This window comes from Chiloscyllium plagiosum, unplaced genomic scaffold (assembly GCF_037043375.1).
Source record: "Chiloscyllium plagiosum isolate Xiang-an unplaced genomic scaffold, Cpla_swu_hap1 HiC_scaffold_3, whole genome shotgun sequence".
Classification (NCBI taxonomy): domain Eukaryota; kingdom Metazoa; phylum Chordata; class Chondrichthyes; order Orectolobiformes; family Hemiscylliidae; genus Chiloscyllium; species Chiloscyllium plagiosum.
The window spans coordinates 33,790,534-33,818,266 of record NW_028270141.1 but is presented as its reverse complement, the minus strand read 5'-3'; the positions used below and the strand labels follow the sequence as shown (position 1 = coordinate 33,818,266).

The following is a 27,733-nucleotide window of genomic DNA, read 5'->3' as shown; positions in this document are numbered from 1 at the left end:
CGTCTAGCCAGACTTTACAGATCATGCAGAATCAAGAAACAAAGCAAATCGCCTATAAGCCAAAGACCTAGCAATCTTCCTTTTCAGAAGTGAACACATTCTTGAAGAATTGTGAAATGTCAATTTGGAAGGTTAAAGACTGCGAGAGAAATGGGGCACTAATAAACGTGCCTATATAGATGAATGTATGAATGTTAACTATGGAGATATTAAAGACTGCATTAAGCTTCACCTAGTCCAATGATGTCACATGTGGAAGAGGCGGAACAGCTTAAGATCTTGTAGGGTGAAGACTTAATCACTTAGTAACAATATCTAACCTACTAATATAACTTGCACCTAATTGGTATCAAGCATCGTTGCGTTTCAGACACGAGGCTTGTTTGTCTTTGTCCCTCTATACGAAGTAGGTTCTTAGACCTAGTCTAGGAAAGAGGATAGCACCAGTACCTTGGCAGGACATATAACAGACTCCAATACTCTATTTCCACCAGTCACAAGGAAGCCATAAACTCTCCTCCTGAAAGTGTTGCTAGGCATTACAAATAAGCTCAATATCGACTCAGGGGAACGTTTTGGCAGAAATCACTAGGTGCAATCAAGAGCCATGGTTAATTTTACACTGCCTTAACATAGAGGTATTCATGTTATAATATTCACAATCCCAAGTTTCTGGTATTGAGACTGACTCTAATGCAACGAGGGGTACGTCGGCTTCCAAGAGATCAATTGTGTTAGGGGATTCTGCAGTCAGAGGTACAGACAGATGTTTCTGTGGCCAGCAGAAAAAAAGCAGAATGGTGTGTTGTTTCCCTGGTGCCAGGATCAAGGATGTCTCAGAGAGGGTGCAGAATGTTCTCACAGGGGAGAGGGGCCAGCAGGAGGTCATTGTCCACATTGGAACCGACGACATTGGAAGGAAAAGGTTGAGACTCTGAAGGGAAATTACAGAGAGTAAGGCAGAAATTTAAAAAGGAGGCCCTCAAGGGTAGTAATATTTGGATTACACCCAGTGCTACGAGCTAGTGAGGGCAGGAATAGGAGGATAGAGCAGATGAATGCATGGCTGAGGAGCTGGTGTACTGGAGAAGGATTCACATTTTTGGATCATTGGAATCTCTTTTGGGGTAGAAGTGACCTGTACAAGAAGGACGGATTGCACCTAAATTGGTAGGGGACTAATATACTGGCAGGGAAATTTGCTAGAACTGCTTGAGAGGATTTAAACTAGTAAGGTGGGGGGGGTGGGATCCAGGGAGATAGTGAGGAAAAAGATTGATCTGAGATGGGTACAACTGAGAACAGAAGTGAGTCAAACAGTCAGGGCAGGCAGGGACAAGGTAGGACTAATAAATTAAACTGCATTTATTTCAATGCAAGGGGCCTAACAGGGAAGGCAGATGAACGGAGGCATGGTTAGCAACATGGGACTGGGATATCATAGCAATTACAGAAATATGGCTCAGAGATGGGCAGGACTGGCAGTTTAATGTTCCAGGATACAAATGCTACAGGAAGGATAGAAAGGGAGGCAAGAGAGGAGGGGGGAGAGGCGTTTTTGATAAGGGATAAATTACAGCTGTGCTGAGGGAGGATATTCCCAGAAATACATCCAGGGAAGTTATTTGGGTGGAACTGAGAAATAAGAAAGGGCTGATCACCTTATTGGAATTGTATTATGACCCCCCCCCCCAATAGTCAGAGGGAAATTGTGAAAAAAACTTGAAAGGAGATCTCAGCTATCTGTTTGAATAATAGGGTAGTTATGGGAGGGAACTTTAACTTTACAAACATCAACTGGGACTGCCATAGTGTTAAAGGCTTAGATGGAGAGGAATTTCTCAAGTGTGTACAAGACAATTTTCTGATTCAGTATGTGGATGTACCTTCTAGAGAAGGTGCAAACCTTGATCTACTCTTGGGAAATAAGGCAGGGCAGGTGATTGAGGTGTCAGTGGGGGAGCACTTTGGGGCCAGCGACCATAATTCTATTCGTTTTTAAATAGTGATGGAAAAGGATAGACCAGATCTAAAAGTTGAAGTTCTAAATTGGAGAAAGGCCAATTTTGACGGTATTAGGCAAGAACTTTCGCTGCCTGAATTGCTGTGCTTTAGATTAGATTAGATTAGATTAGATTAGATTACTTACAGTGTGGAAACAGGCCCTTCGGCCCAACAAGTCCACACCGACCCGCCGAAGCATATACCACCCTGACCCATACTCCTACATTTACCCCTTCACCTCACACTACGGGCAATTTAGCATGGCCAATTCACCTAACTTGCACATTTTTGGATTGTGGGAGGAAACCAGAGCACCCGGAGGAAACCCACGCAAACACTCTTCCAGCACCACTGATCCAAGAACTTTCAAAAGCTGATTGGAGGCAGATGTTCGCAGGTAAAGGCACGGCTGGAAAATGGGAAGCCTTCAGAAATGAGATAACAAGAATCCAGAGAAAGTATATTCCTGTCAGGGTGAAAGGGAAGGCTGGTAGGTATAGGGAATGCTGAATGACTAAAGAAATTGAGGTGGAAATGTGTTGCTGGAAAAGTGCAGCAGGTCAGGCAGCATCCAGGGAACAGGAGAATCGACGTTTCGGGCATAAGCCCTTCTTCGGGCTTATGCCCGAAACGTCGATTCTCCTGTTCCCTGGATGCTGCCTGACCTGCTGCGCTTTTCCAGCAACACATTTCCAGCTCTGATCTAAAGAAATTGAGGGTTTGGTTAAGAAAAAGAAGGAAGCATATGTCAGGTATAGACAGGATAGGTCGAGTGAATCCTTAGAAGAGTATAAAGGAAGTAGGAGTATACTTAAGAGGGAAATCAGGAGGGCAAAACAAGGACATGAGATAGCTTTGTCAAATAGAATTAAGGAGAATCCAAAGGGCTTTTACAAATATATTAAGGACAAAAGGGTAACTAGGGAGAGAATAGGGCCCCTCAAAGATCAGCAAGGGGGCCTTTGTGTGGAGCCACAGAAAATGGGGGAGTATTTACTGTGGAAAAGGATATGGAAGATATGGACTGTAGGGAAATAGATGGTGATATCTTGCACAATGTCCAGATTACAGAGGAGGAAGTGCTGGATATCTTGAAATGGTTAAAGGTGGAAAAATCCCCAGGACCTGATCAGGTGTACCCGAGAGCTCTGTGGGAAGCTAGCGAAGTGATTGCTGGGCCTCTTGCTGAGATATTTGTATCATCGATAGTCACAGGTGAAGTGCCAGAAGACTGGCAAACAGTTGGCAAACGTGGAGCCACTGTTTAAGAAGGGCAATAAAGACAAGCCAGGGAAGTAGAGACAGGTGAGCCTGACCTCAGTGGTGGGCAAGTTGTTGGAGGGTATCCTGAGGGACAGGATGCACATGTATTTGGAAAGGCAAGGACTGATTAGGGATAGTCAACATGGCTTTGTGCGTGGGAAATCATGTCTCACAAACTTGATTGAGTTTTTTGAAGAGATAAAAAAGAAGATTGATGAGGGCAGAGCAGCAGATGTGAACTATATGAACTTCAGTAAGGCGTTCAACAAGGTACCCCATGGGAGACTGATTAGCAAGGTTAGATCTCATGGAATACAGGGAGAACTAGCCATTTGGATACAGAACTGGCTCAAAGGTAGAAGACAGAGGGTGGTGGTGGGCTGTTTTTCAGACTGGAGGCCTGTGGCCAGTGGAGTGCCACAAGGATCGGTGCTGGGCGCTCTACTTTTTGTCATTTACATAAATGATTTGGATGCGAGCATAAGAGGTACAGATGACACCAAAATTGGCGGTGTAGTGGACAGCGAAGAGGGTTACCTCAGATTACAACAGGATCTGTACCAGATGGGCCAATGAGCTGAGAAGTGGCAGATGGAGCTTAATTCAGATAAATGCGAGGTGCTGCATTTTGGAAAGTATATCTTAGCAGGACTTATACACTTAATGGTAAGGTCCGAGGGAGTGTTGCTGAACAAAGAGACCTTGGAGTGCAGGTTCATAGCTCCTTGAAAGTGGAGTCACTGGTAGATAGGATAGTGAAGAAGGCGTTTGGTATGCTTTCCTTTATTGGTCAGAGTACTGAGTACAGGAGTTGGGAGGTCATGTTGCGGCTGTACAGGACATTGGTTAGGCCACTGTTGGAATATTGCATGCAATTCTGGTCTCCTTTCTATCGGTAAGATGTTGTGAAACTTGAAAGGGTTCAGAAAAGATTTACAAAGATGTTGCCAGGGTTGGAGAATCTGAGCTACAGGGAGAGGCTGAACAGGCTGGGGCTGTTTTCCCTGGAGCATCGGAGGCTGAGGGGTGACCTTATAGAGGTTTACAAAATTATGAGGGGAATGGATATGATAAATAGACAAAGTCTTTTCCCTGGGTTCGGGGAGTCCAGAACTAGAGGGCATAGGTTTAGGGTGAGAGGGGAAAGATATAAAAGAGACCTAAGGGGCAACCTTTTAACGCAGAGGGTGGTACATGTATGGAATGAGCTGCCAGAGGATGTGGTGGAGGCTGGTACAATTGCAACATTTAAGAGGCATTTGGATGGGTATATGAATAGGAAGGGTTTGGAGGGATATGGGCTGGGTGCTGGCAGGTGGGACTAGATTGGGTTGGGATATCTGGGATATGGGCCGGGTGCTGGCACGTGGGACTAGATTGGGTTGGGATATCTGGTCGGCATGGACGGGTTGGACTGAAGGGTCTGTTTCCAAGCTATACATCTCTATGACTCTCTCTATCCCAACTTGTCTGAATGCGAGACATAAAAAAATATAATCATTGAAAATAGGAGCAATAATAGGACATTTAGTGTTTGGTGCAGCCTGGGAGCAGGCTCTTTCAGTATGATGATGGCTGATCATGTAACTCAGTACCCCGTTCCCGCTTTCTCCCCATGTTCTTTGAGCTTTTTAATCTGAAAGATGATCTCTAACTTCTTCTTAAAAACATTCAATATTTCAGCCTCATTTGCTTTCTGTGGCAGAGATTCCCATGGACCCACCATTCTCTTGATTAGGAAATTTCTCCTCATCTTAGTCCAAAGTGGTCTACCCCCATTTCCTTACACTGTCATATTAAGACCAAACAGGGAAAAGAAAGTGCAGTGTTTGTGTTTGATTATCAGAATTATCTATCATTTCTGTGTTTGACTCATTAAGTTAGGGTATGGACGAAGAGAAAAATAAACAAAATTGTAGAAATAGCTGGAAATGTGAGCCAGAAGCATGGAGTAGATAATCTAAAGCACTGTGAATAAAACTTGTTCCCCACACAGAAATCAGAGTAGTCTCTTACTCTTAAATAAAAATTTTTCAACACTTAAGACCTCCTGTCAAAGCGCACATCAGCACAATTTGCTTGAATGCACCAGTCCCAGTGGAGTGGTGCAGAGTATTGAGAGATTAACCAACTGGCACTCTCCATATTGAAATTTCAGTCCCTTTATCACCTGAAATAAAACAATTCAAAACCAAATGTCCTTCTCATCTTAACAGTTTAAAAGGGGATGGAGTACACTTCACAGAATCAAGTGTTACTTACGTAAGCAGTTTGGTAGAGACCGGTCCCACAGACCATTTACTTGACAAGTAAGCACAGCCGAGCCAAGGAGGTAGAAACTCCATTTACACTGGTACACCACACTGCTGCCAAACTTGAAGTTTTGCGGGTAATTGTCTTGCCCTAGGCGAATGGCATTTTCCACAAAGCCAGGGTGTGTACAGTTCATCACTGCAATTCAACAGAGTATATGAAATCTCATTAAACTGTAAAGTATCAGGACATGTCAATGTTAAAACAGCCTACGAGTTCTGATACACATACAGAGACACAAGCTGGTTTTATAGAGGTGGGGAGCATTCTCTTCCCTGAGTATATCTACTGGAATGAGGGAGCTGGCCTACCTAATGCAAAACTATACCCAGCAAAACAGATTGCTTTCTGCTCTATGCTGTAGACTTGAGGTTCGTCATTCTCGAGTTAATGACTCTTTGCATTTCAAATCCAGAAGTAAATGAAAAAAAATACAGCTGCATAAACAAGTTTTCTAAATGGGAGCTTGAAAAATTTGCGATGAACTTTATAAGTAATAGAAATAATTTTGTTGTGAAGCCTGATTTGAAATTTAACAAATCCCTTTTTTATGCTTTAACTTCAGTGTTACCCTTAACTTCTTCATTTATTTTAACTGGCGAGCTTGATACGTGAATTATATATTTATATTTTTAACTTCATTTGCTTTATTCATTGCACACTGACAATGAGTCAAAACGGCATTTCCAATCACTATCAATGTTCATTAAAAAAAATCAAATTAAAAGCAGCAGGGGTAGGTTAATTGATTTATACAGAATTACATAGAATGCATATAAACAGACCACCTAACCTAACCAGTCCTTGAAGACATTTAGGCAACTTTCAGCATAACAATTTATTTCCTTGTTAAAAATATCTCGCTTCCCATTGAATAAATCTATGCCATTTTGAATTTATCGACACCATCCATCGCTCAGCTGGTCACACAACTACCTAAGGCTCTGGATTCAAACTCCACTTTAGAAACCTGAGCACATAATTGAGACTGACACTGCAGTAGAGCAGGAATGTTGAATTGTCAGAGGCACCTTCTTTTCAGATGAGACATTTGGATAAGAGTCCTTTTTGCTGTTAAGCTAACGTAAAGGATCCAAGGGCATCACTACCAGTGCCCATGCGTAAAACTTTTAATCTCATCTCTCATGATGCAACTCCTCATTGCTAGCACCTGCCTGTTCCATTACTCACAAATAATATTTTGATCTTGTTGTTAGCCATTTCAAACAGATGTCACAATGAGACTAAGGGTATATTTCCTTTGTTTGTTCTTTGTTGAATGATCCTATGTAAATGTCATGATCAATTTGACTACTGAGTGTTGAACAAAATATTTTTCCTTTGTTTTGGAGTTGGCAGTGTACATTGGGATAGACTGTCAACTCAACTCAACTCCAAGCAATCAAAGGTTTGCCATCTAAGTTAATCTTGGGTAAGTGTGAAATGTAGGCAGTGGTCTTTTATAGGTACTTAACTTCATATGACATTTATTCAGTTTATTTTCCTTTATTAACAATGTGCACTAGGTATTGTGCACTAGGTAATAGTACTTCGGTAATTGCATGTAACACAGAAGCAGTGATTTTAAGTATTTCAGCAAGTCTAAGTACTATTTTTCTTTCTGTACATTTAATATTTGCAGCTGGAAGACAGGAATGCTCAGTTATTTTTAGCTTTAGTTTCTCATCGGTTTGTATTAATTATTCCTGCAGATCAAAGTGATTCTCATAGATAATTTCCCTCAAGGTTTATTCATGACCTTGCATGTGAAGCATGTATTTTGACTGTGATTTAGTGAGGATTGTCTATCCAAGATATTAGTTTCTGTTAAGGCCCAGTAAACCCTCAGCATCTGCCTCCTTTTCCATCTCAGAAGTGCTAAGCTCACAAATATTCCTTTCCTATGCGATCCAGAGAAGACATGAGAGTCCATTTCCCTGGTGAACTCCTGCAGTTGGTGTGTGCATCTGGATAATTTATTCTGCTAATCCCAGAAAGCCCAAGTTCACAAGATTCAATTTCTTTGTGGTCCAGTGAATATGATTGATCCATTTTGTTTCATCCTTGAAATCTAGCCAACATTTACTTCTCACACCTGCCAAGCTTGTGAATTTACACATATTGCTCTTGTACAAATCTGTCTTTATACCAACTTCATTGCTGTCCATTCTTGTGTAAAATCTATTCTCATGTTCAAATCTAACCCATAACCTTGGACCTGAAAAGAATGTAGTTTTTCACATACCTCATGTGAAAGTCGACCTTTGTTTTTTCAGTGAAAACAGCCCAAAAAAGTGAATGATTTGATTTTGTTATAAATATATAAACACTAATGAAAATTAGTACAAATGAACAAACGTCAGATAATTACAGAGATTAATTTATATAGTTTGTGATATTTTAAAATAAATAAATGTTAGATCATTAATATAAATTCCGTATTGTCAGTTTATATTTCAATCTTTTTAGGATTTCTCAAATGAAGCCCATGTGTGAACCTTTTGAAACCTTGACCCATGTAAGGTCAGCCCCATGACTATTAACTAAAAAATCTGATCTCAAAACTTTGACTTTTATTTGTATAGTACTTTGACAGCAATCTCTGACAAGACAGGGCTGGCTACTGATTATCCCTAATGTTGCAAAATATAGAATGACATTTCTGTAGTTTTGTCCCCCAACAAATCACCATGTGTGCAAAAATCTCTGTGTCAACTTAATTACAATAAAAGCATAAATAAAGAAAAACAATACATTTCATTTACTCTCATGAATAAGCGGAATTGTCAGAGTATTGTCACCCCTTCCACTGCCACCATCACCAAAATTTGGAGATGCTGGTGTTGGACTGGGGTGTACAAAGTTACAGTCACACAACACCAGATTATAGTCCAACAGGTTTAGTTGGAAGCACTAGCTTTCTGAGCGCTGCTCCTTCATCAGGTAGTTATACCTGACAAAGGAGCAGCGCTCCGAAAGCTAGTGCTTCCAACTAAACCTGTTGGACTATAACCTGGTGTTGTGTGATTTTTTTAACCATCACCATATTTCACCTCAAGTTAAGATTTAGGACTGACAAAGCAGAATTCATATGGGATGTTTGCTGAATTCACTTATCCAGTTGATAATAACATTACCAGTGATATTTCAACATCACATGCATGGCCTCCTTACTTATCGACGCATAAAAAGATAATCAGAACACCTGCCAAATAGGTAATGTATCTCAATGTTTGTATCACAGCCGTGGAATGCTCACGTCCATGATGCTTTAATCAATACCCACCTAATTCACCATTTTGAAAGTGCGTTGGGCTGTGAAACAAATTCTATTTCATACACCGCACAATGTCCAATTTATCCTCTTGCTCTCAAAAGAATGTGGAATAAACGGTATGCTAATATGATTACACTGGCAAACTGTCTATTCAGGAGCAATTCAATTTGGAATAGTGGTTTCATACAGTCACTACAGTCAACAGTCATCCCATCATTTTTCATTTTAATCAGCTCTGAATTGATGCTATGAGTGCAACAAGATAAAGCAGTTTAAACACAATATTTTAATATTCCGCTAGTCTAAAGCTTTCTTGCATATTTACATAATGAACTCTGATTGACTTCTGGGTGCCCTTGATACTTACATCAGCATGAACCCTGCTGACTGCAGGCCTGCCATTTACGGCAGTAAAGGTTTTGAATTAGCCAGACAGCAGTGAATATGGTAGTACTGTTTACTGCAGCAAAGACCCAGCATAAGATGCAATGCATTGCAATTCCTTTGCAGGCATCACCGGTTGCCATTCTCTTGCTCCTGAGTGAGATGTCAAGGCAATTCTCATGTGGTTACTGCTGTTGTTTGAAACTTTCTTCCTGTGCAATGTAAATAACAGATGCTTCTGCTTGAAAGTAAATTTGTGTGCTTAAATACAGGACTGCACTGAAAATTCTGAGCTTCCGAGGAAAGTTGAGGGGCTTGTTATGCCCAGCATTGGGGTGAGAACAAAGGTGAGCAGATGAGGAACTCCTCACTGCCAGCCAACATGCCATCCCACTCCAAGACATATTCTCAGAGGCAGGATGGGGACAGAGAAAGGCCTGACCACCTGCAAACAATAACTAACCAATTCACATTAGTTATGACTTTCTTCAAAGGAGTCATATTCAATGCAAAATAATAAATCTGGCTCTCTCTCTCCACATAACTGCTGAATATTTCTGCTTTGAATTCAGATCTTGAGCATCCTTGGCATTTTGCTTTCATCTTATGGTAGCAAACTCACCTTGTGTGTGGGCATTTAAAGTCAACTTTCAGCAGTTCAAGTCTGTTGATCATGGACTGAGTCAGGGAGCAGGCTGAGTGGTCCTCACCTGCTGCTTGCGTTGAGCTGCTGTTGCAAGATATGTTGTGCAGGGGATCGCGAGGTTCTGCGAGACTTGTTTCTTATTTGAAATCTCAAAGTTGGAGAGAAGGTGCTTTCTATATTGGGTTGACATCTCACCTCCTTACGACAACCTGCGATAGCAACTTGTTGTTTGCTTTCAAGCCAGAGTGGCTCCTATTGGCTTATCAGCTTTGAGAGTGTATTGCCATCCTTTATTGAACACTTATCCTCTCTAGCCATTTATTGACCAATTCAAGGAAACTGCAGGTTTCCCATAGGGGTCGGACTATGTGCTACAAATGCCCAAAGAGCAAATCCAGAATAGATTTTGCAATTTGTACAGAGTTCTATGGATTGAAAGCCCAGTGGTCGATCAGAGGATGAGTCAAACAATAGATTTGATGCTGTGACTCTCAGCAGAAGCTAGTGACTAATAAACTGAGCAAGTGAACTTTAGAACATGTTGGCAAAGAAAATATTTATCTGCATGTCAGGTAAAATTTGGGCAGGTAGAAATAATATGCCAGTGTAGGACTGGGGTGGACAAGATTAAAAATCACACAGCACCAGATTATAGTCCAACAGGTTTGTTTGGAAGCACTAGCTTTCAGAACACTGCTCCATCATCAGGTAGCTGATGAAAGCTAGTACTTCCAAATAGACATGTTGGACTATAACCTGGTGACATAGAAATAAGTCAGCTAAGTTAAGCATTAATGGAAGACGTAGTAGTTGTGGGCTATTATGCAAACCAAGTAACACAAGTGGAATATGTCCACGATTAAATTCTAAGGAAGAGCCACACTAGACTTGGAACACTAATCTGGTTTTGCTCTGCACAGATGCTGCCAGACTTGCAGAATTTCTCCAGCATTTTCTGTGTTTGTTTCTTCATATAGGGTGCTCGGTGGCTCAGTGGTTAGCATTGCTGCCTCACTGCACCAGGGTCCCGGGTTCGATTCTGGCCTTGGGTGACTGTCTGTGTGGAGTTTGCACATTCTCCCCGTGTCTGTGTGGGTTTCCTCCAGGTGCTCCAGTTTCCTCCCACAGTCCAAAGATGTGCAGGCCAGATGAATTGGCCATGCTAAATTACCCATAGTGTTAGGTGCATTAGTCAGAGGGAAATGGGACTGGATGGGTTACTCTTCGGAGAGTTGGTGTGGACTTGTTGGGCCAAGGGCCTGTTTCCACGCTGTATGGAATCTAATCTTGGAGAGGGTGGAAGCTAGGAAATTGTTTCCGTTAGGCGAGGAGACTAGGACCCGTGGACACAGCCTTAGAATTAGAGGGGGTAAATTCAGAACAGAAATGCGGAGACATTTCTTCAGCCAGAGAGTGGTGGGCCTGTGGAATTCATTGCCACAGAGTGGAGTGGAGGCTGGGACACTAAATGTCTTCAAGGCAGAAATTGATAAATTCTTGGTGTCACAAGGAATTAAGGGCTATGGGAAGAATGCGGGTAAGTGGAGTTGAAATGCCCATCAGCCATGATTGAATGGCGGAGTGGACTCGATGGGCCGAATGGCCTTACTTTCACTCCTATGTCTTATGGTCTTAATCTATATAGATATGTATTTGAATTTAAAGTGTTAAATTAACAGTATAGGTATAGTTCACACTTTTTGCCACTCAGTGTCTGGTGGTGTAGGGCTAAACTGTGCATTTCACAAAGGACCTTGGTTTAATCCCTGATCAACAGTCTTTTCTTAGTCTGTGAGATGCAAGGGATTACATGTAGGGCAAGGAGAGAAAAATCAGCCAGCACTTTCCAGTACAAATGAATGGATAGATCCAAATTGTGTGTACAATGATTTACCAAAAGCACACAATGTGAGCTTTGATTAAAGAAAAAACAGGGACTCTCTTGACTCTACCTGTCCCTGCACATTACAATTAAACAACCTGCTGGCTTTCACTATCCAGACCCAAATGATACAAATTCATAGTTAACAGTAAGGCAGCATGCAATTTTGGAACCATAGCCCAGGTTAGCCATTGCCCTCAGCAGGAAAAGAAGGAAAAATAGCAAAATAAAATACACAGGTATGGTGAACTGAAGAATTATACACTTGCTAGTAACATCATTAACTTGGGTGAAATGATCAATCTCTGAACTAGAATATAGAGTTCAACTGACTCTTTAGCAATACAGCTTCCACTGTAAGTCTCTTACATAAGTATAAGCGATCACTGTCATTCAACTCAGTTAACATTAACATTATAAACTACATTTTCACACTGGATTTCTCTTTTGATATACATGTCGACCTTGAAAACATACAGAATGATTAGTGAAATTCTATCAGGGAGTGAACATCCTTGCTTTTGCACAAAAACATTTAGTTCTACACTTCAATCACAGCCCTAACTCCTGCTGTTCTGAGATTCTGAAATGCATACACTCACGACTGAGGGCATTTTGCATGGGGAAAAGGATTCTTGCTCATAATGTTCGGTCGTTTGAAGTGCTACATGATCAGAGACATGAAGAATTCCTGTAGGAAGGTGTGTGAGAGAAGAAAGGTAACCAGATCAGGGTGTGAATGCTTACTCGGTGTTAGTTAGAAGGGTTGTAGCTTGAATTGAGGGAAAGCAACTGGTGGAAGGACTGGAGGAAGGAAAACAAATTGTGTCCGGATTTCTCTTCAGCTTCAAGACATCAATGCAGGGACCGTATGGGTATCCTGACTCCACGCTTCCCAGAAATGACCCAGGCAACACAGTCTTCTGGAAGGCAGCCTCCAATGCTTGCACTCTGTTAAGGATAGTGGGCAAACTTCTGACATCTGAGGGCCAGAGGACACACTCAGCAAATTGAGCTCAAGAATTTTGTACTGCTGAGACAAATCAAAGTCTACAACTTTACCAGGGAGCCATCCTCGAGGCATAAATGCACAGCAAAAATTAAAAGGGTTGGAACCTGTGTATCCCTGCGAGTGAAGGGGAAATCCATGTTGAGGAGCTGTTTGGGATCCAGGTGAAAGATTGCCTGCTGTAGCCTTTTGAAGAAAGTAATGGTTACGAAGGGGCTAATTTTCATCTTACTTTGGCTCCACCTATTCTATTGTTGTCACATGCACACCATGTGAGGAGACAATGAGTTCTATTCTTGAGTTCAAAGGGAGGAGGTGTACTTGTACAAGCTCTCTAAGGAGAAAGTGAGGACTGCAGATGCTGGAGATCAGAGCTGAAAATGTGTTGCTGGAAAAGCGCAGCAGGTCAGGCAGCATCCAAGGAACAGGAGAATCGACGTTTCGGGCATAAGCCTGAAGAAAGGTTCCTGAAGAAGGGCTTATGCCCGAAACGTCGATTCTCCTGTTCCTTGGATGCTGCCTGACCTGCTGCGCTTTTCCAGCAACACATTTTCAGCTCAAGCTCTCTCAGGGCCTGGTAATTAGGCCAGTCCAGATGCACTTGTACTTATTGCTAACATGCCGTAAACGCGAAGGACGGTACCTCTTTTGTAGATACCCTATATCCTTTAACATCAATCAGGAGATAAGCACAAGATAAAGTAAAGACAAAAGAGGCAAAGATTTGCCTCAAACAACCTTTACCTGTTACCATATACTAGTAACAGTGGCAAATAACATAAGGTGTCAGCATCTGGGAAAATCCCACCATGGCCCATCATTAGACGTGAAGCTTCCAGTTCCAATGGATCTCTGGCCTACCAATGGAAAGTCACTTTTCTAATTTCATCGAATCCCTACAGTGTGAAAGCAGGCCGTTCAGCCCATTGAGTCCACACCAATCCTCTGAACAGCATCCTACCCAGGCCCAGCACCCTACTTTTTTCCTGTAACAATGCACTTCTTATGCTAATTCACCTGGCCTGAACATTCTTTAGATACTATGGACAATTTAGCATGCCCAATCCACCTAACCGGCACATCTTTGGACTGTGAGACGAAACCAGAGCAGCTGAAGGAAACCCAGGCAGACACGGGGAAAATGAGCAGACTCCACACAGACTGTCACGCGAGGGGAATCGAACATGGAAGCCTGGTGATGTGAAGCAGCAGTGCTAACCACTGAGCCGCTCCCACTTCTCATTCAGTTAGTGATACGGTAGGGTGGGGGTGGGGTGGGGTGCAGTGCAAGGACACTCTGTTCATGGCAAGATGTCAGCGAGGCTTCAAAATCCCTTCGATTTGTGGACTTATGGGCTGCTGCGGAGCAGAAAGTGGGTTGTATTGCCTGCTCATGCCTTGGAAACCTTATCAGCAGCAGGATGATTTCATAGAGCCATTCTGATGTGGCTTTCCTCCTAATTTTTCAAACCCTTCTCCAGGCTTGTGTTCCTGGCACCAGGAAAATCCACCGAGGTGACTGGAACCACATGCAAAAGCAGAAGCCCTGGAATCTACTGATGTGCATGTTTGGCATGGGGTAGGAGAACTCTTGGCAGAGTGATGTTAGTCACAGTTGAACTGGGGAAGTGAGGATCAGAGGAAAGAGCAGGGTTTTGTTTTCCACAGCCACCTGAACCACTCCCGTGCCCGATATCAGGCACTTCAACTGGGCACAAAGTTCTGAACAATGAAGGATTTCCTGGGAATTAGCGAGCAAGTTTCACTGTGCGACCTTCCCAGGGCATGGGAAAGCTGTATGGCCCCTATTTAATCCCTGATTCACCAGGGATAATGGGTATTAGTTGGCTCATCATGAGCCAAATTGGCATTTCATCACTGGTGGCTCAGAATCCCTTGTCAACCATTTCTGTGTTCAGTCACCATCAGGAAGAGGTTTTCCCGCTGCCTGGAGACTAACAGAGAGCTCTCTCAACATTGAATGAACTAGGCCTCCATGGGGGTTGTTGCATTAAACCCAGACCAGAGTTTGGTATTTAGCGACTGCATTTATTAGGAGTGCGCACATTGTTACAGCTTCTCCTGATAGCCATTCATAATGAGGAGAAAGTGAGGTCTGCAGATGCTGGAGATCAGAGCTGAAAATGTGTTGCTGGAAAAGCGCAGCAGGTCAGGCAGCATCCAGGGAACAGGAGAATCGACGTTTCGGGCATAAGCCCTTCTTCAGGAATGAGGAAAGTTTGTCCAGCAGGCTAAGATAAAAGGTAGGGAGGAGGGACTTGGGGGAGGGGCGTCGGAAATGTGATAGGTGGAAAGAGGTCAAGGTGAGGGTGATAGGTCAGACTGGGGTGGGGGCGGAGAGGTCGGGAAGAAGATTGCAGGTTAGGAAGGCGGTGCTGAATTCGATGGATTAGACTGAGACAAGGTGGGGAGAGGGGAAATGAGGAAACTGGTGAAATCCGAGTTCATCCCTTGTGGTTGGAGGGTTCCTCGGTGGAAGATGAGGCGCTCTTCCTCCAACCGTCGTATTGTTGTGGTCTGGCGATGGAGCGGTGTAGAGGTTAGTCCCACAACCCCGCACCGCCCGCTTCTACCTCTTGCCCAAAATCCACAAACCTGACTGCCCCGGCCGACCCATTGTCTCCGCCTGCTCCTGCCCCACCGAACTCATCTCCGCATACCTTGACACCGTCCTGTCCCCTTTAGTCCAAGAACTCCCCAGCTACGTTCGGGACACCACCCATGCCCTCCACCTGCTCCATGATTTTCGCTTCCCCCGTCCTCAGCGCCTTATTTTCACCATGGACATCCAGTCCCTGTACACCTCCATCCCCCATCACGAAGGACTCAAAGCCCTCCGCTTCTTTCTTTCCCGCCGTACCGACCAGTACCCTTCCACTGACACCCTCCTTCGACTGACTGAACTGGTCCTCACCCTGAACAACTTCTCTTTCCAATTCTCCCACTTCCTCCAAACGAAAGGAGTAGCCATGGGCCCCCGCATGGGCCCCAGCTATGCCTGCCTCTTCGTAGGATATGTGGAACAATCCATCTTCCGCAACTACACTGGCCCCACCCCCCACCTTTTCCTCCGCTACATCGATGACTGTATCGGCGCCGCCTCGTGCTCCCACGAAGAGGTTGAACAGTTCATCCACTTCACCAACACCTTCCACCCCGACCTCAAATTCACCTGGACAGTCTCAGATTCCTCCCTCCCCTTCCTCGACCTTTCTATTTCTATCTCAGGCGACCGAATCAACACGGACATCTACTACAAACCGACCGACTCCCACAGCTACCTGGACTACACCTCCTCCCATCCTGCCGCCTGTAAAAACGCCATCCCATTCTCCCAATTCCTTCGACTCCGCCGCATCTGCTCCCAGGAGGACCAGTTCCAAAAACGCACAACCCAGATGGCCTCCTTCTTCAAGGACCGCAATTTCCCCCCCAACGTGGTCGACGATGCCCTCCACCGCATCTCTTCCACTTCCCGCTCCTCCGCCCTTGAGCCCCGCCCCTCCAACCGCCACCAGGACAGAACCCCACTGGTCCTCACCTACCACCCCACCAATCTCCATGTTTAGCGCATCATCCGCCGTCATTTCCGCCACCTCCAAACGGACCCCACCACCAAGGATATATTTCCCTCCCCTCCCCTATCAGCATTCCGTAAAGACCACTCCCTCCGTGACTCCCTCGTCAGGTCCACACCCCCCACCAACCCAACCTCCACTCCCGGCACCTTCCCCTGCAACCGCAGGAGGTGCAAGACTTGCGCCCACACCTCTCCCCTCACCTCCCTCCAAGGCCCCAAAGGAAACTTCCATATCCGCCACAGATTCACCTGCACCTCTACACACATCATCTATTGCATCCTCTGCACCCGATGTGGCCTCCTCTATATTGGGGAGACAGGCCGGCTACTTGCGGAGCGTTTCAGAGAACACCTCTGGGACACCCGGACCAACCAACCCAACCACCCTGTGGCTCAACATTTCAATTCCCCCTCCCACTCCACCAAGGATATGCAGGTCTTTGGACTCCTCCATCGCCAGACCACAACAAAACGACGGTTGGAGGAAAAGCGCCTCATCTTCCGCCTAGGAACCCTCCAACCACAAGGGATGAACTCGGATTTCACCAGTTTCCTCATTTCCCTTCCCCCCACCTTGTCTCAGTCTAATCCATCGAATTCAGCACCGCCTTCCTAACCTGCAATCTTCTTCCCGACCTCTCCGCCCCCACCCCAGTCTGACCTATCACCCTCACCTTGACCTCTTTCCACCTATCACATTTCCGACGCCCCTCCCCCAAGTCCCTCCTCCCTACCTTTTATCTTAGCCTGCTGGACAAACTTTCCTCATTCCTGAAGAAGGGCTTATGCCCGAAACGTCGATTCTCCTGTTCCCTGGATGCTGCCTGATCTGCTGCGCTTTTCCAGCAACACATTTTCAGCCATTCATAATGAGTCAATATTCAGAATGTACAAACAACAACACAGCATTGACAACTACAAGCTTGCTCTATCAATCAATTTGACCATTTCTGATCTGAAGATGAGTTACTTTTATTAAAATTTGCTCCTTGTCCCTTATCTAATAACAATCTATTGCTATCAGTCTTAAATATTCACTTCTGATCTGCATTTTAATTTATCGCCAGCAGCTAATTGACTGCTTCACTTCTTCCATGGGTATGTCAGACACTCCATTCAGGAATGAATGTCATTTGTTTCTCATGGAAGTCATGACACCCTAAATAGTTTTCATTCATGAGGTTCCTATTGTGCAAATGGGAACAGTTATAATTCCCTTTAAGATGTCAGAAATTACAGCCTAGACTTTAAGAATCTGGATTAGTGGTGCTGGAAGAGCACAGCAGTTCAGGCAGCATCCAGGGAGCTTCGAAATCGGGCAAAAGATGCTTCGAAGCTCCTTGGATGCTGCCTGATCTGCTGTGCTCTTCCAGCACCACTAATCCAGAATCTGGTTTCCAGCATCTGCAGTCATTGTTTTTACCTCTAGACTTTAAGAAGGTGAGTTTACAAGAGTCAGAGGTGGGATGAAGTATTGAACAAGAAATTTAAAAGTCCAGAGTTCCTGCCATGTTGCAGATCTATCTCCACAGGGTATGTTTACTGGACATGATGTAATTACTATCTGAATGTTAGTCTACTTGATGGTTTTGCCTTTCAGTTGGGCAGGGACCTCTTTAGGACAAGCTGCAGTTTGACCAGTGACCAATGAAGGGTAGTGGGGACGGGTATCTCGACATAAGTTTGGACATTTGCATGGGGGTGTGTTTAGTGGAAAGGAACTCGGGGAGTCAGAGGAAAGCACTCCTGATCCTCCTGACCCACAAGGAGTGCTGGAAAATCACTTACCTTCTCCCTGAAGCTGTCCTCGCCTCCCTTCAGCTGCTGGAGACACCTGGCCGGCCACAGTTAAACCTGTAAAACAGGTTAAATCAGAGGCTGCCAGCGTCATTAAGATATGTAGATGCCAAGCCACTTCCTGTGGGTTGGTTGGCTGTTCGTTCCCTGTTACCCTTTCTGTTAAACCCGGAAGCTGGCGGGTTGGAGAAGGGTTAGGATCGGGTTTGAGATTTTCTTAAATTTCAACCCCTGACCCAACCTCAGCCTGTCTGATTTTGGGTGATAAATTCAAACCCCTGGCAGGCATGCCACTAAATCCCCAGAAAGGAAAAATACCTTCAACATTTCAATACTCCTGTGGACTTTATAGTAGTCATAGTTTATATTCTATACTTCATAATCCGCTGAATTTTATATTTGCTTGTGTTCATAGATTGCGATCATGAATTCACTCTCGATGGGAGTTTTCCCTAACACTCCCTTCTCCAACCCCTTTCCACGGCTTTGTTGGGATCTGGCAACAATGAAATAACAACAAAGAGTTTTGACCAATCCACAAATCCTTGTCCTTCCCATCTTCACATCTCCGTCCTTTCCAGTGGTGTAGAACGTACAAGAGCACAGTCTCTGCTCAGTTTTTAAAACACCTGTTTCCCCTGAAGGACATTTCCAAATTGAAATTGTTGTGCTTAGAGAGAATGTTGCTTCTTTCTCTCAAAAGAACTTTCAATGTATTCTGAGCTTCCAAACAGAAACATTGGCTGCAACTAATTTTCCATGTATTTTTTGCTTCTTAGCTGTTCATCCTTATGGCAACATCAGGTCACAGGGGCATTTATTTGAACTTGATAATATTTTAGTGAAGAAACCAATTATCTTGCAGAAAACAGTAACATTCTACCATTCCAGGGATGTGTTCCTGGAACACACCATAATTGATGATTTTCGCAAATAGAAAACATGGTCTTATGCATGAGTACTGCTTAATTTTACTCTAGAATAAGCAAAGATAGACTTGCAGTCAGTAAAACAGTACACAGTTAATATTGAGCTGATGAGCAAAGTTGTGAAGGGAAAACATGTAAATGATGGCATTCTGCTGCATTCCCTAATCTATTTGGTATTAAAGAATGCATTGCACAAAAATACATCGACATTTTCTAAAGCACATGGCTCATCACATTTTTTCAAAGGCAACTATAAAAGTGTCTAGCAATGAGAAGAAATTCAATTTAATCACTTGAGATGTTGTATATTTCTGTTGGAAGTCTAAGCTTAAACTATAAATGGGGAACAATTTCAAATGTCAAAATTTTCAAGTTTCTCTTAAAATCCATGTACAAATCAAATAATTTTTCTTTAAAATTCAACAGTTGACTCTCAAATGTAAGTCAATGCATTATTTATTTTGTATAAATCACTTTAGATCATGTAGCTGTTCTTCACTTCCTTTAATATTAATGATGGTTCACCAGTTGTAGAATAGTTCTCATTGCTAAGTTTGTCTCATGGTGGTGGAATGCATCACTGATACAAAAGACCATAAGACCAGGAGAAATGATACCCTGATTAAACAATGCACTGTGGGTTTGGAAATTGAAAGACAGATAAGAAAGTTAGACACGACACAGGAAGTGATTTAAATCTGTTCCAGTGCTATTTGAAAGAGAGTGGGGCATCTTAGAAATGCTGTTCTCCAGCATTGAAGATTGACAAGGGTGTGAGAAATAGCACTTGAGAAAAATGTTAAAGTTTGTTCAAGAGTTTCTTTGGGATTGCATTATCCTGCATATAGGACAGTGATTTCATTAAAATCCAATCAAATGGCCCCAAAATAGGCATTATCATTTTTTGGAGCACAGTCATAGCAAGGAGGAGGTATGAAGGGACTTGATTGAAAAAGGATTTGTTGTTTTAGTGAGTAAAGTAGCTTGGTCTGCTTAGATATCTAAGGTTTGATTGACCACTTGAGATAGACCCCAGCTTTTAGAATGTTTGATAACCAGTGTCATTATAACAAGGGTGTCACAGTGGCTCAGTAATTATCACTGATGTCACACAGTGCCAGGGAACAAGGTTTGATTCCAGCCCTGGGTGACTGTTTGTGTGGAGTTTGTACATTCGCCTCACACCTGCATGGGTTTCCTCCAGGTGCTCTGGTTTCCTCCCAAGTCCAAAGATGTGCAGGTTAGGTGGATAGGCTTTACTAAATTGCCCCATGGTGTCCAGGGATGTGCAGGTTCGGTGAATACGCTTTACTAAATTGCCCCATGGTGTCCAGGGATGTGTAGGTTCGGTGAATACGCTTTACTAAATTGCCCCATTGTGTCCTGGGATGTGCAGTTAGGTGGATATGCTTTACTAGATTGCCCCATGGTGTCCAAGGATGTGCAGGTTAGGTGGATTGGCTATGGTAAATTGTTTTATAATATCCAGAGATATACAGGCTCGGTGGATTAGCCAGTGTAAATGCACAGTTATAGGGACAGCGTAGGGGTCTGAGTCTGGGCGCGATGCTCATCAGAGGTCTGGTGTACACATAATGTGTCAAATGGCCTCTGTCTGCAGTTTTGGTTTCTATGTAGTCTTGCTTAGTAGTTTAATAAAGGTAATATGATGGTGTAATAGTGTGCAAGTTGTAGTGCTTCATGGATAACTCGGCCACACTCTTTCACCCAACTAAGGGATCTTACAATAATATTCCAAAAATCGCTGAAATATGTAGCCAAATTAAAGTAAAGATGGCAAAATATCCAAACACTTTTCTTACCTTGACAACTTGGCAATGGGCTGCTCCATTGGCCTGTAGAACGGCACTGTGCTCTTAACGCACCATGCAGTGAATATCCCGGATTACAGGTAAAGTTAACCACATCATTCAGATTGAATTGACTGCCATTAGTTTTGCCATGAGCTGGGTTGCCGGGGTGACCACATGTGATTGCTGAAACAATTAAGGTTGAGGTGGATAATGTGAACATAGAAGCTTGTAAAAGACTTTAGATGAACAATTCACCATTAAATATATTTTGAGTTTTCAGATTACTGTGTTAAGAGGTATTGTGTTCTATTATTTCAAACAAATTTTCATATTAGTACAATTAGTAAAATCATTGCTCACAAATAACTAAGAAATAGAAAATGTACTTGGAGCTATGGAGACATGAAATGGTCTGGCTGCGAAATGGAACAGATCTGGTGCAACTTGAGATCTCATGTCGTTTAAATTCTGCACAGATGTATTGTCTCTAAAGCTTGTCGAAGTCTTTTTTTAAAAAACCTGTTAAATGTCAGATTTATGTTGCGAACATATTGCAAATACTAATTTGATACTGGTATCTGTATTAAGATAGTGTAATCAATAGCACACAAGGTATTGCTGACTCTGCATTGACTTGGAGGTACTTTCCCCATGCTTCCACTTCTCGCCTTTGAACAACCACCAAACCATAAACAGTGGGCGGCACGGAGGCACATTGGTTAGCATTGTTGCCTCACAGCGCCAGAGACCCGGGTTCAATTCCCGCCTCAGGCGACTGACTGTGTGGAGTTTGCACGTTCTCCCCGTGTCTGCGTGGGTTTCCTCCGGGTGCTCCAGTTTCCTCCCACAGTCCAAAAGATGTGCAGGTCAGGTGAATTGGCCATGCTAAATTGCCCGTAGTGTTAGGTAAGGGTTAAATGTAGGGGTATGGGTGGGTTGTGCTTCGGCGGGTCGGTGTGGACTTGTTGGGCCGAAGGCCTGTTTCCACACTGTAATGTAATCTCATCTAATCTAAACAGATCATTGTCCACAGCAAATTGCCCAGTTTTCAGGTCAACAACATACAACCTTGTCACATTGGATCCTGCAAGACATGTCAGAGTATCGACACGGATACCACCATTACATGTGGGGACACCTCCCATTGTGTACATGGCAGGTACTCATGTGACTTGGCCAATGTTATCTATCTCATGCTACAAGCAAGGATGCCCTGAGGCATGGTACATTGATGAGACTGAGCAGAGGCTACGGCAACACATGAATGGACACCGCACAACAATCAAAAGACAGGAGTGTTCCCTCTCAGTCGGAGAACACTTCAGCACTCCGGGACATTTGACCTCAGACCATCCTTCAAGGCGGACTTCGGGACAGGCAACAACACAAAGTGGCCGAGCAGAGGCCGATAGCCCAGTTCGGCAGCCATGAGGATGGCCTCAACAGGGACCTTGGGTTTATGTCACACGACAGGTGACTCCACTGCCTGATCCATAGACACACACACTCCTACAGACCCATACACTCATGCAGACCCTCTCTCATACACAAGCTCTCTCTCATATACTCACACATATAGTCCCACACTCTCACGCACACATACACCCTCTTATAGATTATATCCCTTTACACTCACACACATACACACATTTTCTCACAGACGCCCCGCACACCTCTTATAGATTATATCCCTTTACACTCACACACATACACACATTTTCTCACAGACGCCCCGCACACAAATATAAATTTGCGGGGTGAATTTGTACTTGCAGAATTACATTCTATTTTGCTCAAAAACTAGATGAATCCATGTAAGATTCTGTAAATCATTTTTTTAGATTAGAATCAGTCTGAACATTGGGGTACAGACAGCCTCACACAGGGCACCTCACACTTTCAATGTATTATCTGGGCAAACATGGCACCTATTGTTAACGTTCACTTTAGAATGTAATATTAAGAAAGTTCTGCAATTTACATATAAAAGAACTGAAACCAACATGGCCATTCTAAAAAATGAGAGACTTAACAAATAATCCAGGTCTTTTTCAATATATAATTCCAGTTACATCACACAGTAAATGTTTGCTATAAATTCTGTGTCCTATGATCTTATACACCACAATCACTCTGATGAAGGAGCAGTGTTCCGAAAGCTAGTGCTTCCAAATAAATCTATTGGACTATAACCTGGTGTTGCATGATTTTTAACTTTGACTCTGCATTGTTCATATTCCAGATTGTACTTATTTAAACAAATTAATATTTGCTTTGGTCATTGATCTTGGAAACAGCAGTGACATTTTCAATGGTACTTAAAATAAAAAACTGTTTTAGCACCTCAGTATGAACAACAAATTACCTAAAACGCTTTGAAATGTCACAAGTTTTGTTCTTGTTTAAAAATAGGTTGTCATATTGCAGCCAGCATGAGATATAAAGGGTGAGACCAGATCCTTGAGGTGCTTGTTGATCACTCAGCATTAACACATCTAAATGGTTAATGCGATGCAGAATGATGCAGAACTGCACATTTCAATTCAATGTCGAAAGAAATTTGACCTGCGTTCAATTATCCAAACTTTAATTCTTCATTGTCTGGTCGCCCTGCTGTAGGAAGGATATTATTAAGCTGGCGAGGTTCAGAACAGATTTACCAGATGTTGCCAGGAATGGAGTGTTTGAGTTATAAGGAGAAGCTGGAACTTTTATCACTGGAGCGTAGGAGGTTAAGGGGCAACCTTATAAAGGTTTATAAAATCCATGAAGGGTATATAAACAGTGAATGGCAGGAGTTTTATTTCCCCTAGGATGGAGATTTCAAGATGAGAGGAGAAAAATTTTAAAAAGGCAAGAGGGGCAATTTTTTTTAACACAGAATGTGATTTGTGTGTGGAATGAACTTCCAGAGGAAGTGGAGGATTTGGGCACAGTTACATCGTTTAAAAGACATTTGGATAAGTACATGAATAAGAAATGTTCAGAGGGGGATGGGCCGAGTGCAGGCAAGTGGGACGAGTTTAGTTTGGAATTATGGTCAGCGTGAACTGATTGTAGCAACTGTTTTTATGTTGTGTGACTCTATGACTATTATCAACATGTATCAGAGTATCAAAGAAATAATTTTGTCAGAAATTCATGAAAATTATGTTGAATACTTTTAAACTGTTGTAAAAGTGGACTATCACACACATATTTTAAATTGGTAATACAGAATTTTACATTTCTAAGCATTATACCCTCACATCTGAAGGGAGTCGCAAAACATTCGACATGCATGGGATTACTTTTAAAGTTGTGTCACTGTTTTAATGTGTTTCAGAGCCAAGTATTCCACCAAGTAGTCCATGTCTCAGTTACTGGTTTATTGTAAAGTCTACAGAAAAGCAGACTTTTTTGGAGAGTGTCTATTCATGATTGTATTGATTGATTTTCTATGTTGCCAAAAGTGAGTGGACACAGAAGATTGGAGATTTTTTCCAAGAATGAGCCCGAGGTTTTCAAGCAATCTAATGCACGTTATGAACTGGTCCTTTAATTAAATGAGCTGACACTACACAAGGACCCTTCAAAAACTTGAATACTGTAAATGGTGTCAATGAATAGCTTTAGATGTTTGTTGCATCATAAAATCCTCACAGTATGGAGGCAAACCATTTAGCTCATCAAGTCCCCACCTCCTCTCAGAAGAGCATCCCACCCAGAACCACCCCCCCGCCATCCCTGCATTTCTCATGACTAATTCACCTCACCTACAGATCCCTGAACACTTTGGGCACTTTACATGGCCAATCCACCTAACCTGCACATCTTTGGACTGTGGCAGGAAACCAGGTCACCTGGAGGTAACCCAGATAGACACATGCAAGCATGCGCAAACTCCGCATAGATTGAGGCTGGAATGAAACTCAGGACCCTGGTGCTGAGAGGAGTAGTGTTAACCACTGAGCTACCGTGCTGCCCCATTAGGGAATCAAACAGATGGGAACAGATCAAACTATTCTGCTATTGGAGAAACTTAATAGCTTATTGCTTGAGAATGAAAGATTTTAGCCCTTCAGCATGAGAGCTGACAAAGATATAAAGTACCAGTGGACTATAAACCAAACCTCTACCTTCTGTCCTTCATTGGATTTGTCTATCAATTTTTGAAGAAATTCTTGCAAGCACAATAATGGGCAAAAATAATTTTTTTAGCCTAACTACAAGCTCTACATGTATATAATGAAATCATTCCAAAAATTAATCATTATTTCCTTTTATTATTGAGTGTAAGATTTCAAGAAGTCACATGCATCAGCAAGGACAAATGATGACAGTCTAATAACATGGAAACCTGCCTTTGAAATTTCAGAAATATCTGTTTGAGTTGAACTACACAAGTCTTTAGAATAATGGAAATCCACAAAATGGGCTGTCAGTTCCTTTTGTGTTATCTCCCAAGACTAGTTTAATCTTTAAATGGGAGTGAGGAAGAGGCCTACTCTGCCATTTAATTAGGTCATGACTGATTTTCCCAACCCTGATAATCTTTCAGTCCTTTATGTACCAAGAATCTATCCAATCCTATTGTAAAAAATTTCAAAACAACCCACTTCCACCAAACAGTCAGGAAGAGAGCTCCAATAGCTCATGACCCTCTGCAGTAGAACAAAACAATTCATCTCTGCTTTAAATGGGCGACACTGTCCTTGTAAAAAGTGAGCCATAGTTCTTGGTTCTGCTATAACAGTAAATATCCTCTCCAGACCAATCCATCCTCATAAGAAAACCTGATCACTCAGGATATTAAACTGGTACACTTGCTCCGAACTGCTCTGAATGCAATCTATTTATTGAATAAGGTGACCAACCATGCATGGTACTCAAAATATATTCCCAGCAATATCCTGCGTAACTGAAGAATAACCTCCAAGTTTTATATTCAATTTCCCCCACTATAAATAATACCGTTGTGTTAACTTTGCTAATTACTTGCTGTTCCTGCATCGCTGACCTTGTGATTCATACATGAGGGCAACTAGATCCCGAGAGAAAGTGAGGACTGTAGACACTCGAGAATGTGGTCCTGGTGAAGGGCTTTTGCCCGAAACATCGATTCTCCTGCTCCTCAGATGCTGCCTGACCTGTTGTGCTTTTCCAGCACCACACTCTCAACCAGATCCCTCTTGCAGTCTCTCACCACTTAGTTAATATCCAAATCATTCTTCCTGCTAAAATGGACAGTAAAATGTTTTCCAACATTATCGTCCATTTGCAACATCTTTGTCCACTCAATCTCTGTCTATATTTTTTTGCAGCCTCCTTAAGTCGTCTTCACAACTTAATTATCTACCTGTCCTTGTGCCATCAGCAAATGTGGCAAACCCACTTTCCATCTCTTCGTTCAAATAATTTATATAAATTGTAAACAGTTAAAAGTCCCAGCACTGATATCTGAAAAAGACCTATTTATGCTGACTGTCTGCTTCTTGTTAGACAGTCAATCTTCGATCTGTGTCAATATGATAACTTCACCCCATCCCATTTTAACTTTAACTCTGGGAAATAGTTCAATGATTTTAATTTGAATTGGCAATGTGGTGTACATCCATCCAGCCATCTAATTTTATTCTCAGCAATGAAACGTAAAATCCGAAAAGGCTGTAATTCAATGGGCGTTATGATTCACTCACATTGGCATTATACCACTACCAGAAGTTAAATTCATTTCTGGAACTTTTGAGTTAGGTGATTGTCAAACCAGCTAAGAGATATAAAACAGAACTATTTTCAGGCATTGATTAACAGTACGTCAGGCATTCTGACTAATACTAGTCTTGTGAACACTCACTTGGCATAAAAATGCATTTCTAATAGAGCAAAAAGGGAAAGATTTCGAAAAGCAGGCAAAAATAACTTTCACCACAGCAAAGAAATGATACTTACGAACACAGACTGCTGGTTGTCCTGACCAATTATGGTCCTGTTGGCAAATTCTCACTGAGGAGCCAACAAGACGGAAACCTGGATTGCACTGATAGACAACGGTGTCACGGTAACTAAAGCCATCTCCACTGATGTGGCCGTTTACAATTGGATCTGGAGAGCCACAGTGACCAGCTGAATTAGAGAGCAAAGAATGGAAAGCAGGTAAGACAACAGCCATACCATTTCAACATAAGCAACATCTTACTTAAATGAAATGCTGAGAAACATGGACTACTTTTATAAGAAATGAGGAAACATGGAAAAATACAATAATTCCAGGAGACCATCTGAAAAAGTATAGACATCTATTTCTCGAATTACATCATGGCAGACAGTAGCTCCATTATGATGAAAAAGTAAAATGCATGTCTGTTCTCATTGCATATCTTTTGGATAGCTCAGGTATCCATTTGGAGAGCTGAGATACCCCTATGAATACGATTTCAGGACACTTTCAGAGTTGTTGGGAAGGTGGGAGGGCTGTATAACTTGTTCTTTGGGAATGAGGGTCAGAGGTTCTTTCAGGAAGGTGTCAAGTACCCACTGAGGTTTTTAACAGCAGAGGATATTCCGCATAAGAGGAGCATATACCCCTTGGAACTGTCCAACTTGTAAAGACTGGTCAAAAAGTGTCAAGAAGTAAAAAAACCACAGACTATAGCCTAAAATTTAGAACTTTAAGTAATAGGACTTTTTTTTTCTATGAATATAGGTACCTGTGGATAAGCAATGAGTTAGTTTGGTAGGTGGTGAGGAAAAGGATGGTGAGTGGAATGGGCACTAAACTGGCATAGGGTTATGAGGGGTCGTAACATTAGGTTACATGGGTGGGTCATCTGGA

General features: G+C 42.7%; 1 protein-coding gene across 4 annotated transcripts in view; it reads right to left on the bottom strand.

Moving 5' to 3' along the window:
• Positions 1-27,733, bottom strand: part of LOC122548600 (CUB and sushi domain-containing protein 1-like) — a 2,407,075-nt gene that overhangs the window by 123,747 nt on the left and 2,255,595 nt on the right. For 3 of the 4 annotated variants that reach the window (XM_087978362.1, XM_087978369.1, XM_087978371.1), the window contains exons 53-55: positions 26,851-27,024; positions 20,929-21,102; positions 5,530-5,718 (exon numbers count right to left, since the gene is read on the bottom strand). In XM_087978362.1, the coding sequence (XP_087834488.1) occupies positions 5,530-5,718; positions 20,929-21,102; positions 26,851-27,024 (537 nt within the window). Of the gene's footprint in view, positions 1-5,529; positions 5,719-18,167; positions 18,234-20,928; positions 21,103-26,850; positions 27,025-27,733 lie in introns of all 4 variants that reach the window. The other variant, XM_087978377.1, reaches the window with a different exon arrangement.